The sequence below is a fragment of the Marmota monax genome, unplaced genomic scaffold (genome assembly GCF_021218885.2).
Source record: "Marmota monax isolate L192 unplaced genomic scaffold, Marmota_monax_Labrador192_F-V1.1 WCK01_AAM20220418_F8-fsc00051, whole genome shotgun sequence".
NCBI classification, from domain to species: domain Eukaryota; kingdom Metazoa; phylum Chordata; class Mammalia; order Rodentia; family Sciuridae; genus Marmota; species Marmota monax.
This window is the reverse complement of record NW_026695202.1, coordinates 14,641,236-14,657,898: the sequence shown is the minus strand read 5'-3', so window position 1 is coordinate 14,657,898 and position 16,663 is coordinate 14,641,236. Positions and strand designations below refer to the sequence as shown.

At 49.4% G+C, this 16,663-nt stretch overlaps 1 protein-coding gene across 1 annotated transcript in view; it reads left to right on the top strand.

Moving 5' to 3' along the window:
- Efcab6 (EF-hand calcium binding domain 6) overlaps positions 1 to 16,663 on the top strand; it is a 192,422-nt gene that overhangs the window by 164,982 nt on the left and 10,777 nt on the right. Inside the window, 1 exon segment of the mRNA XM_046429560.2 lies at positions 6,352 to 6,579. Coding sequence (XP_046285516.1) covers positions 6,352 to 6,579 — 228 coding nt within the window.

Here is a 16,663-nt window from a genome sequence, read left to right as displayed (position 1 = left end):
CCTGCCGCCCCCTCACTCCTCACAGGGTGAAGCCCAGGTGACGCTCAGAGGGCTCTGCCCAGGTGTGAGCAGACAACGGAGCTGGCCAGGAGGGGCCTGGTCAGGGTCAGTGGGGGACAGAGAGGCGTCAGGCTGGGGAGAAGGGGCAGCAGTGGGCTGGTGCAGGCGAGGGGCCCAGATGGGTTCTGACCCTACACAGGCCTCTGTCGCCCCTCTGACACCTGGGCCTTGGCAGGCAGCCTCAGCCCTCAGCACCATAGGCTGGCGTGGCTGGCTGGGGACTGGGATGTGCTCCCCACAGGACACACGCCTCGAGGGCGGGGGCGGGGGCGGGGGGGGGCTGTCCCTGGGCTCAGTCGTCATCGTCATCGCAGACTTGCTCCTTCTCCTGTTTTGCCAGCACTATGGGGTACTCACAGAGGGTGGAGACTGTCCTTTCCGCAGTGGTGGCCTGTACTTTCTGCCACCTCCAGAACGGCCCTTGTTTGCTACAACGAGGTGCCATGGGCGCTGTGAGGGAGCTCCTTCCACAGCGTGGCTGTCATTCTAATCAGGTCAGGCCTGGGGTGCGAAACATTTTTTTGTTTCACATTTTTAAAGTCACCAAAGTGCTTCTCTGTGTCAGATGGAGGCTGCCGGGAGCCTGAGGTGCGGGGACAGGGGTCCTCTTCCCAGTGATCCTGGGACCTGACACCTCTTCCTTCCCCAGTCCCCCTCCTGCGCCTGTGATCCTGTTCTGAGGGGGTTCTTTCCTGCGGAGCTCGGTAACCTTCGAAGGTGTCGTTTGCATCCGAAGATGGTGATGTCTTTTCTGATTAGAAGGGACATTTCTTCTGGTTACAGAAAGAGCCTTATTTCCCCATTCAGATGTAATGATCGCATGCGCAGTGCCAGGAACACAAAAGTGCCAGACCAGGAGCCATCTGCTTCTCCCTGGCACCTCCTCACTGGAGCGAGGCTGGTGGCGGCTGAGCTGCTTTCTCCAGGGCGGTGGGATGGGAGTGCAGGGGCCGCACAGGTTCTGAGCAAAACGCCCTGGGCTGAAGCCCCCGGAGCTATGCCTCCAGGCCAGCGGGTTCCTGGGACAGTGTGGTGTTGAGAGCCACAGCCAAAAAAGTCCCCAGCAAACTTCCAGCTGCCAGCAGTGTGGGGCTGGGGTGCTGCGGCTAGGCCCACGGGCCTGGGGACCTGTGGGGCAGAGGTTCGCACCCTGAGCTCAGAGGTGATGACAGTGCGGGCCACGGTGGGGTTTTCAGTGAGCTTTCTTTGCGACTTTTTTGTCAAGTTGCCGACGTGAACCTGCAGGATCTGCTTTTGTGGCAGGAGACGCACATCTGACCAGTGGCCACCCCCAGGTGCCCTGCAGATGCAGTCCTGGGGCTTCTCGCGCCCCTCAACAGCTGCCACTTCTACTTCTCCCCTGACAGGCCTGTGGAGGTCCCTTCACCTCTCCCCCCTCTTCCTGGCCGGGGCAGGGCAGGGAGGCCTTCATGTCACGGTGGCCTGAACTCTGGCTACACCTCCCAGTCACAAAAGGGCCGTGTCCCCTCCTCAGAGCATGTGTGGTGGTCCTCGTCCCCACTCCCCTGGGGAACTGCCCACCTCTCTTCACCCAGGGGCCCTCAGCTCCACCTGGAAGAGGCTTGAAGGATTCTTTCCTACCTGGGTCCCCAGGATGAAGCAGGAATGCCCTGGATGTCAGGGGATGGTGACTTTGACAGCCAGATGGTGACAGTGTGCTCATCCTGTGAGGAGTGTGTCTTAGGCAGGGCTGTTGCCCACCCTGGGGGCTCTGGGACTCGCTCTGCCTGTGCGTTCTGGATGAGGCCACACAGGTGAGTGCAGGGGCTTGGGACCAATGTCCAGGACTGCGTGAGGCCCATTGGCTGTCGCTCCTGGACCCACCGGTCCCCACCACAGGCCTCCAGGGCTCACAACCCTCGGGCTCACTTGTGCATTTGCTTGGATCAGTCACTCGGTGACTTGTGACATGATCCTCAGCCTGGGGCCCGTCTAGGAGAATGTGCCCACTGTCTAGTGGAAGACCCCCAGGTCATTGCCAATTGCTTGGGTTTTATGAATTTTTAAAATAACCCTGTAAGGATCGCAACCCTGGGCTTCTGTTTACTGCGGAGGACCCTGAGGGAAGGGGCAGGGCGTGGGCTGAAGGGAGGGAAGGCCGATGGCGGCAGGAGCCCTTCCTCCTGCCAACACTGAGCTGCTCCGAGGACAGTCTGACGCTTTGTTAGAAAGAAGTAGACTCTTGTTTTAATTTCTTCTTTCTCTTTTTAATCCTAACAAGATCAGAGCTTGGTAACAGGCCTGGGCCACTGCCCTGGCAGAGCCGGCCACGTCCTTCCCCTCACTGTGTGCCTGTCGGCCGCGGCCTCTTTCCTTATTCATTCCCTCTCAAGCCCCGAGACCCCACCGTGCCAGCCTCTGCCCAAGCCCCGGGGACTCAGCTGCCATTGAACGACCAGAGCCCTTGCTTTCACAAACTTGTTTTCTCTTAAGTCAGAAAGATGACGGAGATGGTGGATCACAGGTCACCAGGTGTGATGAGCGGGGGAAGGGGAGTGACAAGTAGGGTCAGGGGAGCAGCACTCAGAAATGCCACCAGTGCCCACAAGAAGTGCAGGCACCGAGGGGGGACCCTGAGCAGAGTGGGCCAGAGGCGCAGAGGGCAGGGCAGAGTTACTCTGATGATTCCTGAAGCCACTTGAATTGATCTGTCCCTTTAGAGGAAGGGGGCAGAGTAGAAGGGGCAGCTGCTGCAGCCAGGGTTGATGGTGGCCCTGACCAGGAGGTGGGGATGGAACGTGACTTCAGGGCCCCAGGACCTGTGGATGGTGTGGGTGTGAGTGAGAAAGTGATGTCACAGCTGATCCCAGGCCCAAGCACCTGGAAGGCAGTTTGCTTTGCTTAGTTGGGGACCTTGGGAGGACCATGTTTGAAACTGGTGGCTCTGGGGAGAATAGAGAACTGACTCTGGACGCTCTGCCTTGCTTAGGCGGGCCACCCTAGCCCTGGCCACACTGCTCTCGAATTCCTAGGATGCTATGACAAATGGGCCTTCTGATGTCACGGCCTTGCCTCGGGGACACTTGCTGCTCCCATGTCGGCCTCCGCCTTGGGGCGGCTGCTCTTGACACCCTTGCTACATCCCAGCCTGGCTCTGGTGCTCTCATTTCACCAAGTTTATGGCAAGTTTTAACCTCTTATGGGTTCAAAACTTTGTTGCTGACCTTTGTAAAAATGTCATGGCAACTTCCGCATATTTTTCAACGTCAACATTAATATCAATAATTTTATTAAGCTTATTTACAACTTGCAACAGGTTTTCTCTTTTGGAATTGAGTCTTTCTATCCGGAACACGACACGTCTCTCCATTTATTCCCCTCTCGTTTTAGTACCTTCACAGTGTGTGTACAGGACTCTTTAGGTCCGGGCCTTTCATCCTGGGTATTCAGCAGCTTTGTCATTAATGTGATTGTAGATTTTTTTTTCACAATTCAACTTCTCTCATAGTTACTATTTTTAAAAAATGGTATTGCTTTCTTGTATTCCTAGCTTGAAACTGACCACTTTCCTAAATTGTCTTATTGATATTTTCTAGTTGTAAAATCACCTCCTCAAAAATGAGGATAAATATCGTTTTCAGCATTTGCTACTTTGTTTTCCTGGATCATTTCAGCAGTGGATCTTCTACAAATGTGGTGTAGAAGTGCCCAAGCCCACCAGGCTGACGTCAGCCCATCCCCTGCTGTCCTCTGCCATCTTTACCAGGAATGGCTGCCGAGTGCTGTTGGGTGCCTTTGTGCCATCCCTCAACATGTGGCTTCCCTGATGTGAGGAACTGAGAGATTTGCTGACTCTTGATGCGTTCTTAGAATGAACCCCAGCTGGCCTTGGTGAGATTGAACCCCGGGGTGCATCATCACCAAGCTGCATCCCCAGCCCTCTTTTATGTTTGAGACAGGTTCTCACTAAGTTGCCCAAGCCGGCCTCAACTTGTGATCCTCTTGCCTCAGCCTCCCGAGTCACTGGGGTACAGGTGTGCCCCACCATGCCCAGCTGGAGAATCTTTATTAAATGTGGTGTTGAATATTCCTAACATTTTGTTTTTGAATTCTTACGTCCATAGCTATAAAATAGATTCGCTTATAATTTTCATTATCTCATTTTGGTATTAGGATAATATGCAATGATTTAAACCCTACATAGCCCTTTCTGTGTGCTGGAATAATTTGACTAATGTAAAAATCATCTATTCCCTGAAGGTTCCACACGCTCGCCTTTAGAACTGTCTGGGCTTGACACCTTCTTAATGATAGATGGGAGCTCTTTTACAGCTTTTTCCATTTCTTTGTGGTTCCCGGTCTATTCAGGCTTTTCTAATACCTCAGTTAAATTTAGTAATCTATATTTTGCTAGAAATCTATTCCGTTTCCTCTGGAGTTTAAAGCATATTAACCTAAGGTTGCACACAATACTTTGTTAGAATCCTCCCGAATCTGTTGTTAGAATAATGGTATTTTCAGTTTGCTTTACCTTAATGGTATTTCAGTTGTGCTTTAATACTTTGGAAGAACATCCACATACATTGTCTCAAGTGAATCTCTGTCCTCCTGGATAGATGAGGAAACTGAGGCAAAAGGTGGGCATGTGGCTTCGTGCAGGGCCACAGGGCCCGACCGGGGGAGGAGTGTGGACCCAGCTCCAGAGCTGTGCCCTCCCTGGGCCAGCACCTCTTCTTCCCAGTGTGCTTTTCTGGGCCCTCCTCAGACCCCCGCTGTATGAGGGTGTGAGACCAGACTCTGCGTCCGTCCTCGGCTCTCTGGGTGCCGACGTCCCTTGGAAGCCAGCCTTCCAAGAAATTTCCTTCCAAGGAAATGCCTGGTTAGCTCTGAGAAGTTCGTTTTCAACTTGGAATTCTAAAAATGCTTAAAATGCATCAGTGGTATCACTTTTCCGAAATGAGAGAAGAAAAGCATCATTGACTTCCAGATGGCTCTGATGGACATACTGAAAAGCTTCTGTCACTCTGTGGGTGGCCGAGGACATGGTGGGCTTTGGCTTAAGTGGGAGCCTGTGATGGTGGTTCTGAGGGCATTCCCAGCAGCCTCCTGGGCTTGCTGCAATGTCACCAAGTGTGGGACATGGAAACGGCTGTCACTGACACAAGGAGCAGGATAGGGACGCCCAGGGTAGCTCAGAAGATGCTTGGGTCCAGGGGCAGCTTCCCCACACCGCCAGCCCTGGGCTCTCAGAGGCAGGACCCCTCCAGCCCTCCCCCCGTTGGCCTGTGGGCACCGCCAGAGGCCTGGCTTTAGAACCTTTTCTGACTTAGCAGGTGGATGATGTAGGGGCTGCCTCCCTGGCTCCTGGCCTCTTGCAGAAGGCTGAGGACTCAGCTGCCCACAAGTCTCCCAAGCCCAGTGTCCTCAGCACTCCCTCCTGACTGGCCTTAGGGTAAACTGAGAGGCCCTTGCCACTGTCATGGTCCCTCTGCTGACACTCACCAAGCGGCTTCCCCTGCTTATTCTTCCTGCCATCTGTCCCCTGCATGTCCACACAGTGACCAGCAGCAGATGTGAAGATGGTGCAGTCCCCTCAGCCCCCTGCTCACCAGCACATGAGCCTAAACAGGCTTCTGCTGCACTCCTGCCTGGGGTCCAGTTCCTCCTCACTCCAGGACACCCCCAGGCCCTGTGGACAGCGCCCCTGCCACCAGAGCCCTCCCCAGGCCACGAGCCTGGCCCCACTGCTCCAGCAGATTCCTCCACACTCACCAGAAATAAATCTCTGGGGTCATGACAAGCCTCCTGCTTCAGGGCACATTGGCCAGCAGCTGTGCTACCACAGCAGCCATGAAGGGCCAGAAGGGCTTCCCGAGTCCAGCTGCTGGAGCCGACCAGCCGAACCCACGTCCTGAAACCAAAGTGCAGATGACAATCCTCTTGCTTCCCTGGCCACGCGGTCAGCACACACCATGTGCCTGTTACATGACCCAAAAGACAGAGCGGGGGACCAGCAGGGCAGGACTGGCCCCTGGACGTGGGGCAACCTCCCAGCAGACACCATCTCGAGGGCTGTGGAGGGAACGCCTGTCCCTGGTGGATGGTCATGCTTGCCCCGCCCGGTACCCTGTGGCAGGGCAGCCCAAGCCCCCTCCCAGCTAGGACAGACCTGCCCCTGGACACGGACGTAGACCTGCCGCGGTGGGGTGCTGGTGTCCTGGCCTCTCCCCTCTCGAGCTGGGCTTCCCTGGGACTCGCCTGGGCACTGGGCCCAGAGCCAAAAAGTCCTGACTACCTGCTCAGCAGGTCACTCTCCTCTGTTCTGTGCAGACTGCTGATGAGTGGGCTGAGAAAATGCCCCAGATCCCGACCCCCTCATCGCCTGGGGATATGGCCAACAGGGACATCCTAGAGCGGCTCCACAAAGCAGTGGCCTCCCACCCCCACACCATCGCCCAGGAGCTGGAGAACTTCGACACTATGAAGACCAACACGGTCTCCCGAGAAGAGTTCAGGGCCATCTGCGCTCGGCATGTGCAGATCCTGACGGACGAGCAGGTGAGCCCCGTCCAGCCCCAGGCGGGTGGCGCCGTGCCCCCTCCCTGCGCGCTCTCCGTTTAAAAACGCGGCAGGTTTTACTTATTTTGCTTTGATTTTAAATCTTACCAAAGACCCATGGGAGCTTCATATTTATGTGCCAGCTGTAAATCACGCAGTTTCCATCGGGGTGCAAACAATGTCCCTTTCATTTTTAAAATCGAATTAAACTCAGCCCCAGCTCCCATTCCCCTTCCCCACCTGTGGTCACCCAGGGCACGCAAGATCCCGGGAGGGGCGGCTCTCCCTGCCCTGGCTGCTGCTGCTCACCTCCCTCTCCCTGCCACTCCTGGGGCTGCCGCTCCTTGTGCTGGGCACACGCCCACTGGGGAGCCTCCTTACTGTGCACAGGCTGGACACAGGCCATCACTGTCTGGGTCCCTGCTCCCCGTCACAGAACCCCGGAAGGGCTTCCCCGCAGCTCCCTCCCCTGCGGCCCAGCTGGGCTTCTTCAGCTGGGAGTCTCTGGTCACCTGCTGCCCTGGGTCTCTTGGGCCTTCATGGCCTGCCAAGGCAAGAGCACCTCCCAGCAGACACCATCTCGAGGGCTGTGGAGGGAGCATCTGTCCCTGGTGGATGGTCATGCTAATTGCTGGAACCCAGGGGCAGCACCCACCCCCTACTTTGTTTCTCCTTCTGTGCCAAACTCTGGCACAGTGCCTGGCACAGAGTGGATGCTCAGCCAGCACCCATGAGCACAGTGTCCACCATGGGGTGGCCCCTCTCCCAGCCCGGTGGCTGAGCAGCCAGACGTCACAGTGCCACCGGCCTCACACCCTAGGACTTCCCTTTAGCCCCAAACCTTCCTGTGCCAGCCCCCTCCAGCCACAGGATTCAGACATAAAGTGAGTCCCCTCCCACCAAGCAGAGGCCCCTCCTTCCTCCTGGCTCTGCTCAGGCTCAATCGAAGGCTTCCAGCAGACCTGGGGCTGGGGGTCCTGGGGGGAAACGGGGGGCACAGCTATCTCCCTTCACCTCCAGAGTCTGGGCGTCTGAACTCGAGTCTTGTTTGTCGGCGTTCGGGGTAAGGACTTGAAATTATTCACGGGGAGCTGGGGGCCATCATCACAGCACCCCAGCCCACTCGGGCTCTGAGCACCACCCTGAAGAGGCCCCCAAAGAGACCAAGAGTGTGAATGCTTAAAAAGATTCCACCTCTGAAAGCATTTTCTTATGACCATCTTTGCTCAGTATGGAATCACTGTTTCAGAACAGTCCTGTCCCTCGGAGGACCAAAGGGGAGCCAGGCCTGACCTGGCAGTCGCTTCCCTCTCTTAGTTACATGTGGACACCTAAAAGGAACATAGTCATGCTGTGATTCTATGGGACCAGCTAGTAGAAGTTCACCAGTAAGGATTTGACTAGTGGAGGTTTTCCCTTTCATCTACGTGGATACAATGTTGCTCTAATTATTGGTATAAATTAGTGGCATGCTGACACACCTGACACTCCTAACAGAGAATTTGATTTTAATTTTCCACCAAGAAGACTTCATCATCCCTAGCAATAAAGCCCCCTCAAACAAAATGAAGCATTTATTTTAAAATGCTCATTTCTAAAAATAAACTGATAGGTCTTGAATGTCGCCTGCCTCACGGAGCTCACTGACAGCAGCACCGGAGCCCACAGGTGACAGTGCGTACAAGGAGCAGGAAGTGTGTTCTACCTGGGGAGGATGCTTCTGGAATGGGCTGGGGTCAGCAAGAGCCCCAGGGCTCTGTGCGCTCTCTGCCTGGATCACTTTGCCAGCGCCCTTCTTGGCTGAGGCTCTGTGCTGACTAAAGCTCAGCTCAGAGGTAACTGGGCCCTGACAAATCCAGGCCCTTCGTGCCACTATTGGTGACTTAAGTCACCAAGATAGTTCCGACCATACTAAATCTCATTTTAACTACAGAATTCATCACTTAGTTTATCTACATTATTAAAACATCTCACACTTTCAAAATGACGGTTGTTGGGGGCTGCTTTCTTGGCTCACAGAGCTCTGTGGGGGAAGGTCCCGGTCTTTTGAAACCTCTGGGTGCCTTTGACCTTTCAGGACAGGAGAGCATCTTCCTGAGCAGGCCGAATGGGGAACTGGCGCGTCTCCGTGGATCTGCATAAAGTGTGTCAAACAAAGTGTGGGAACCGGGTCCACTTGCCATTGCTAAGACGAGAGATGCGGGGTCGCTCTCTCCTTGCCGGCGGTCCAGGTCGGCCCGTGGTGCTGTGAGAGCACTTGCGCGTGTGACCGTATTAGGGGAGGAGCTGTTGGGGTGTCTGAGCATTTCAGATCTGAGACTTTCCAAGCAGATGCCCTTAGGAAGCCCAAGAAATGCCACCCTCGGGCAGCAGACCACTTCTGCACCTGTCCAGCTAGGTCCACGGATATGAGTCCACCTCCCTAGCCTGTGTCCTCCCTGAAGAAGGGAGGTGCCCTCCCTGCCTCTGCCTGCTACTGCCTCTGCCAGCCCCCGGCCCTCCTCCCTCCAACTCCTCTGACCAAGGTCCTCTGACCTGCCAACCTTGGGCTCCGCATCATCTGGCTGAGTCCTCGGACACTCCTGCAGGTTCTGGGGCACAGAGCTGTCCATGCTGACAATGCGGGGTGTGTCAGGGTGGTGTGCGTCACCCGCTGGGGGCCAACTCGCCACAGTGGTGGTGGTGGTGGGCTCGTGTCAGGAAAGGCGGGGAGGGCACCCAGGGGAGGGGACTTAGGAATACGGGTTCTGCCTGCTGAGGAGGGGCGCAGCAGCCAGGGTGCAGCAGGGTCTGAACCACGTGAGGGCGGTTCCCCAGGCAGGGTGCTGGGCCCAAGGAGACCGGGAGGGTGGCAGGTGGAGGGAACACTTCAGACGCAGCCGGTGGGTGTCAGGACTGCTGCCTGCAGCCAGCGTGCCAGCAGACCACCCCTGCCTCTGTGGGGTCAGTGCCCTCGAGGGGTCTCCAGACGTCAGCAAACCAAGTAAAACGTGGGGTGCGCGAGTGGTGACAATGCCAGGGAGACAGCACAGAGCGGCAGCCGGAGGGTAGTGGGCCGTGGTGACTTGCAGACGCGGAGTAGGGAAGGCCATCTGGGCGGGCGGCCTCGGGAGTGAGGACTGGGCACCTGGGCAGAGGACGCTGGGAGCAGAGCTCCTGGCAGAGAAGACCTGAGTGACCAGAGGATGGGACGGTGCTGAGCGCTAACTGGGAAGCCAGTAATGTCAGGGCTGCTCAGGCCCAGTCCCGGGCTGGGGGGAGTGGACCCAGGCACAAGGAGGGCACCAGTGAGATGGGGCATGTGGGGTAACAGGCCGGTGAGGCGGTGGGTCACAGCTGTTCCAGAGTCGGAGCCCGCGGGAGGTCATGATGGCCTGGGTGCAAGCCAGGAGCCGGACGGGAGAGTGGGGGCCTGGGGAGCAGCTGCAGGTCGGCCGCAGAGGTCCAGAGCGGGCTGTGCCCGGGGAGCTCCACGGAAGGTGAGGCGGAGGAGAGGCGGGCGGGTCAGCAGAGCCAGGAGAGCTGGAGCCCAGAGAGCCCCGAGCCCCCAGTGCCCAGCTTGCAATCAGGGAGACAGGAGGGACCCACCAAGGGTCGGAGCAGCGGCTTGCAGAGCACAGGAGATCCTGGGGGAGTCCGGAGGAGGCCGGGCCGTGGGTGTCCCCAGATGGAGAGCAGCACTTCAGTGGAGAGTAACCAGGTGCATCCATCTTTTCACTTCCCATGTCCACTCCACGCTCTGCTTAAGAAATCCTTACCTGTCCAAGGTCGCAAGATGATTGACCTCTCCTCTCTTCACAGGTTTTGAAGTTTTCACTCCCTGGGCTTTTTGTTGTTGTTGTTCCAGGAATTGAACCCAGGGGCTCTAAACCACTGAGCCACACCCCAGCCCTATTTTGTATTTCATTTAGAGACAGGGTCTCACTTAGTGCTCAGTGCCTCTCTTTTCCTGAGGCTAGCTTTGAACTCGCTATCCTCCCGCCTCAGCCTCCCGAGCCGCTGGGATCACAGGCGTACACCATTGAGCCCAACTCACTTCATGTTTTTTCAGTGCCTGAAATACATTTTTCTTCTTCTGTAAAAGCTAGAGATACAGTTTTTTAAAAAATTTGTTCTGATTAGTTATACATGCATTTTGACACATCATACATAAGTGGAATATAACTTTCTTTTCGTAGTACATGATGTAGGATCACATCAGCCATGTAGTCATTTAGGCACAGAAGGGTATTAATACTGTCTGATTCATTCTACTATCCTCCCAACCCCATACCCCCTCCCCTCCCTTCACTCCCTTCTGCCTAATCCAAAGTATCACTATTCTTCCCCAGCCCCCCAACCCACCTTATTGTGAATTAGCATCCACATAGCAGAGAAAACATTCTGCCTTGGTTTTGGGGGATTGGCTTACTTCACCTAGCATGATATTCTCCAGTTCAATACGTTTACCTACAAATGTCATGATTTCATTCTTTTTTTAAGGCTGAGTAATAATTCATTGTGCATATGTACCACATTTTCTTTATTCACTCATCTGTTGAAGGGCACCTAGGTTGGTTCCATACTTCAGCTATTATGAGTTGAGCTGCTATAAACATTGATGTGGCTGCGTCACTATAATATGCTGATTTTAAGTCCATTGGGTATAAACTCAGGAGTGGGATCGCTGGGTCAAAGGGTGGTTCCATTCCAAGTTTTCTGAGGAATCTCCATACTGCTTTCCATAGTGGTTGCACCAATTTGCAGTCCCACCAGCAAAGTGTGAGTGTGCCCTTTTGCCCACAAGCTCACTAACATTTATTGTTGCTTGTATTATTTTTTTTTTTAATTTTTAAAAAAAAATATTTATTTTTTTTAGTTTTAGGTGGACACAATATCTTTATTTTACATTTTATGTGGTGCTGAGGATCGAACCCAGTGCCTCATGCATGCTAGGTGAGCGCTCTACCACTGAGCCACAACCCCAGCCCTATGGCTTGTATTCTTAATAATTGCCATTCTGACTAGAGTGAGATGAAATCTCAGTGTAGTTTTGATTTGCATTTCTCTAATTGCTAGAGATATTGAACTTTTTTTATATATTTATTGATCAATTGTATTTCTTCTTCTGTGAAGTGTCTGTTAGTTCCTTAGCCCATTTATTAACTGTGTTATTTGCTTTTTGGCATTACGTCTTTTGAGTTCTTTATATATCCTTGAAATTAGTACTTTATCTGAGGTGCATGTGGTAAAGATTTTTTCCCAATCTGTAGGCTCTCTCATCATGTTATTGATTGTTTCCTTTGCTGAGAAGAAGCTTTTTAGTTTGAATCCATCCCATTTATTGATTCTTGATTTTGCTTCTTGTGCTTTAGGAGTCTTGTTAAAGAAGTCAGATCCTAAGCCAACACGGTGAAGATTCGGGCCTACTTTTTCTTCTATTGGGCACAGGGTCTCTGTTCTAGGCCTAAGTCTTTGATCCACTTTGAGTTGAGTTTTGTGCAGGGTGAGAGATAGAGTTAATTTCATTTTGTTGCACATGGTTTTCTAGTTTTCCCAGCACCATTTGTTGAAGAGGCTAACTTTCATCCAATGAGTGTCTTTGGCACCTTGGTCTAGTATGAGACAACTGTATTTAAGTGGATTTGTCTCTGTTTCTTCTATTCTGTACAATTGGTCTATGTGTCTGTTTTGGTGCCAATACTGTGCCGATTTTGTGACTCTAGCCTTGTAGTATAGTTTAAGGTCTGGTATTGTGATGCCTTCTGCTTTACCCTTCTTGCTAAGGATTGCTTTGGCTATTCTGGGTCTCTTATTTTTCCAAATGAATTTCATGATTGCTTTTTTTCTAGTTATATGAGGAATGTCATTGGGATTTTAATAGGGATTGCATTAAATCTGTATAATGCTTTTGGTAGTATGGCCATTTTGACAATATTAATTCTGCCTGTCCAGGAGCATGGGAGATCTTTCCATCTTCTAAGGTCTTCTTTGATTTCTTTCTTTAGTGTTCTGTAGTTTTCGTTGTAGAGGTCTTCTACCTCTTTTGTTAGATTGATTCCCAAGTATTTTTTTTTCTTTGAGGCTATTGTGAACGGAGTAATTTTCCTAATTTCTCTTTCAGTGGATTCACCACTGATGTGTAGGAATGCGTTTGATTTATGGGTGTTGATTTTATATCCTGCTACTTTGCTGAATTCATTTGTTAGTTCTAGGAAATTTCTGGTGGAGTTTTTTGTATCTTCTAAATAAAGAATCATGTCATCCGCAAATAATGATAGTTTGAGTCCCCTTAATTTATTTCTTCTGTCTAATTGCTCTGGCTAGAGTTTCAAGGATGATGTTGAATAGAAGTGGTGAGAGAGGGCATCCCTGCCTTGTTCCAGGTTTTAGAGAGAAGGCTTTCAATTTTTCTCCCTTTAGAATGAAGCTGGCCTTGGGATTAGCATATATAGCTTTTATAATTTTGAGTTATTTTCCTACTTTCCCTAGTATTTCTAGTGTTTTGAACATGAAGGGGTGCTGAATTTTGTCAAATGCTTTTTCTGCATCTGCTGAGATGATCATGTGATTCTTGTCTAAGGATTGCTTTGGCTATTCTGGTCTATTGATTCAATGAATTATATTTATTGGTTTCTGTATGTTGAACCAATCTTGTGTCCCTGGGATGAACTCCACTGGATCGTGGTGCACTATCTTTTAAATATATTTTTGTATGCTATTTGCTGGAATTTTATTGAGCATTTTTGCATCTATGTTCATCAGGGATATTGGTCTTAAAGTTTTCTTTCCTTGATGTGTCTTTGTTTTGGTACCAGTGATACTAGCCTTGTAGAACGAGTTTGGAAGGGTTCCCTCCTTTTCTGTATCATGGAATACTTTGAGGAGTATTGGTGTTAATTCTTCTTTGAAGGTCTTGTAAAACTCAGCTGAGAATCCATCTGGTCCTGAGCTTTTCTTGGTTGGTGTGTTCTATTTCATTGCTTGAAATTGATCTGTTTAAATCATGTATTTCCTCCTGATTCAGTTTGGATAGGTCATATGTCTCTAGAAATTTGTTGATGTCTTCAAGATTGTCTATTTTACTGGAGTATAAATTTTCAAAATAGTTTCTAATTATCTTCTGTATTTCAGTAGTATCCATCATAATCATTCATTTTTCATCATGAATTTGGTAATTTGAGTTTTCTCTCTTTTTCTTCATCAGCATGAGATCAGCACAGTTTTCCCATGCACATGGTCATTTTTCCCGGCACCACTTTTTGTTTGTTTTTGGTACTGGGAATGGAGCCCAGAGGTGCTCTACCACTGAATCATGCCCCCAGCTCTGTTGTTCTTTATTTTGAGAAGGGTCTGGCTAAGTTGCTGAGCTGGCCTGGAACTTGCGATCCTCCTGCCTCAGCCTCTCCAGTTGCTGGGTTTTCCAGGTGAGCACCACCACATCTGGCCCAGCAGGTATTTGAATCATGCCTTTACTTCCCACCTGTAACCTTGACATTGTCACTGATGGACACTCCTGGCGAGGTCTGTTTCTGGACTCTACTCCTTTCTGCCGGCCTTTTTTCTCTGTCCTTGAGTTAATACCAGATAACAGATAATTATTAAATTGCTTGCGTTTGTAAGTCTTGGTGTCAGGAGGATTATATTTTTGTTCAGGAATTTGTCCACTTTTCTCTCTTCCCTTGTTCCGCTCCTTTAGGAACATCTGCCATCATCTGAGCCCCTTGCTTTCCAAAGATATTTCACAATCATCTGGTCAATTTCCACAAAGAACCCTGTTGAAATTTTTCTTGGAATTGCATTAAATCTCGTCTCTTTGACGATAAGCAATTTTCCCCAATGTTGAGCTTCCCTAGCAAGCAGCATGTTCCTCCTCCCTCCCCCACCTCCCTCCCTCCCTCCCTCCCCCTTCTTCTATAATTTTCTGCCTTAAGGTCTTTTACATACTTAAGCTGTTTATATTTTTGCTGTAAATAAAGTATTTCTAATGGTATTTTCTAGCATTAAACTCTGTTACTGTTGGGACTTCCTTGCTAAATTATCGAATTTTAATAATCATCAGGAATTTCTCTTGAGCATGGATAAAACACAGTAAATAATGGCAGTGAGGGGTTCTTTTCTAATCTGCATACATTTTATTTATTTTTCTTACTTTATAGCAATGCCTACAACCTTTAGTTCCACGTTAAACAAAAGCTGTGATACTGGACTTCATTGTTTTCCTTGATTTTAGCAAAAACGTTTCTACTGTTTCAAGATTAAATGTTTTCTCTACAGACCTTTTGTGTATCAAGTATAAGAACTTTATCAACTGTGAGAACTTTCTTTTCATTCCTACTTTGCTAACAACTATTAGCTGAGAATGGATATTGATTTTGCTAAATCTTTTCCTGTATCTATTGAGACATCCGTGCCATTTTTCCTACTCAGTTTCTTAATACAGTGAATTACATTAATGGACTTTCTAGTATTAGACCAAACTTGGGTCCCTTGTTCAAGCCCTGTTTGTTCATGATATATTAAAAGTGTTTTCACAGTGTTGGGCATGTAAGTTGCATCTGTGTTTGTGACATTCATCTGTCCTTTTATTTCCTCATGATGTTTTATTTGACTTTGGAATCAGTTTTTTCTGTTTTTCCAGAAGAGTTCAGGCAGAGTCAGAGCTACCAGCTTCCTGACCATTGAGTAGAAATGCCTGGGAAGCCACCAGGCCCAGTGCTGTTTTCATGGGGAGACTTTTTTTTTTAATCTATAAATTTATTTATCTTGGGCGCTGGGGATATGGCTCAAGTAGTAGCGCGCTCGCCTGGCATGCGTGAGGCACTGGGTTCGATCCTCAGCACCACATAAAGATAAAATAAAGATATTGTGTCCACCTAAAGCTAAAAAATAAATATTAAAAAAATATTTATCTTTTGTAGTTGTAGATACACAGAATGCCTTTTTTATTTTTATTTTTTATTTTTATATGGTGCTGAGGATGGAACCCAGTGCCTCATGTATGCTAAGGCAAGCACTCTGCCACTGAGCTACAGCCCCAGCCCGAGGTTTTTTTTTTAATATATATATTTTTTAGTTGTAGTTGGACACAATGCCTTTATTTATTGTATTTATTAATGTTTATGTGGTGCTGAGTATCGAGGGTCAAACCCAGCGCCTCTCACATGCTGTAGGCGAATGCTCTTCTGCTGAGCCACAACCCCAGCTCCTCATGGGGAGATTTTAACTACTGAGTTTATTTCTCTTGTGGTTACAGGGCTATTTGGGCATTTTTCTTTTTGTCAGTTTCAGTGGATTATATTTTTGCTTAGGAATCTGTCCACTTTTCTCTCAGTTTCCAAATTCACTGCTGTACGATTACTGATAGTATGGTCCATGGCGTCTCTTTAAGTACTTGTTGTGTTTGTAGTTGTGCCTCCTTTCTCCTTCCTAATATTATTATTTTCCAAATTATTCTTGCCAAAATTTGCCTGTTTTTTCAAATAATTAACTTTTAGTTTTGTAGAGCCTCCTATATCTCTGTTTTCTACTTTTCTGCTCTTCATCTTGTTTGTTCTTCTTTAAACAAAGCTGGACACAGTTTTATTTTAGCTGTTCTTCCTTAATGAGCATTAAAAACTATAAAACAAATATATAAAACTATGTATTTGTTTCTAATTACCATTTTAGCTGCATCCAAATTCTGATATGTAGTTTTAAAATCATAATTCAATTCTTGATCATTTTAATTTCCATTTTGATTCCTTCTTTGATCCATAATGCATTCAGAAATATGCTTTTTGATTTCCAAATGAAAGCACTTTTTAAAGATTGTTAACAGAAATTAACAGATAATTAATTGATTAGAGAATAGAATTGAATTGTATTTGAAAATACTTGAGATCTGATGTGTGGTCAGTTTTTAAAAGTTTCATTTGTGATTAGATAGTGTGTGCAACCCCCAGTTGTTGGGTGAAGAGCTCCACATTGTTGATTAAGACCCACTGTAACTTCTGGCCTCAAAGAATCTTTGTCCTTTCACTCTGCTTGATCCGTCAATAATTAAGAGAAATGTTGAAATTTCCAACCAATGTGTTAGATATGTAATTTCTTTCAGGGCTTTAAA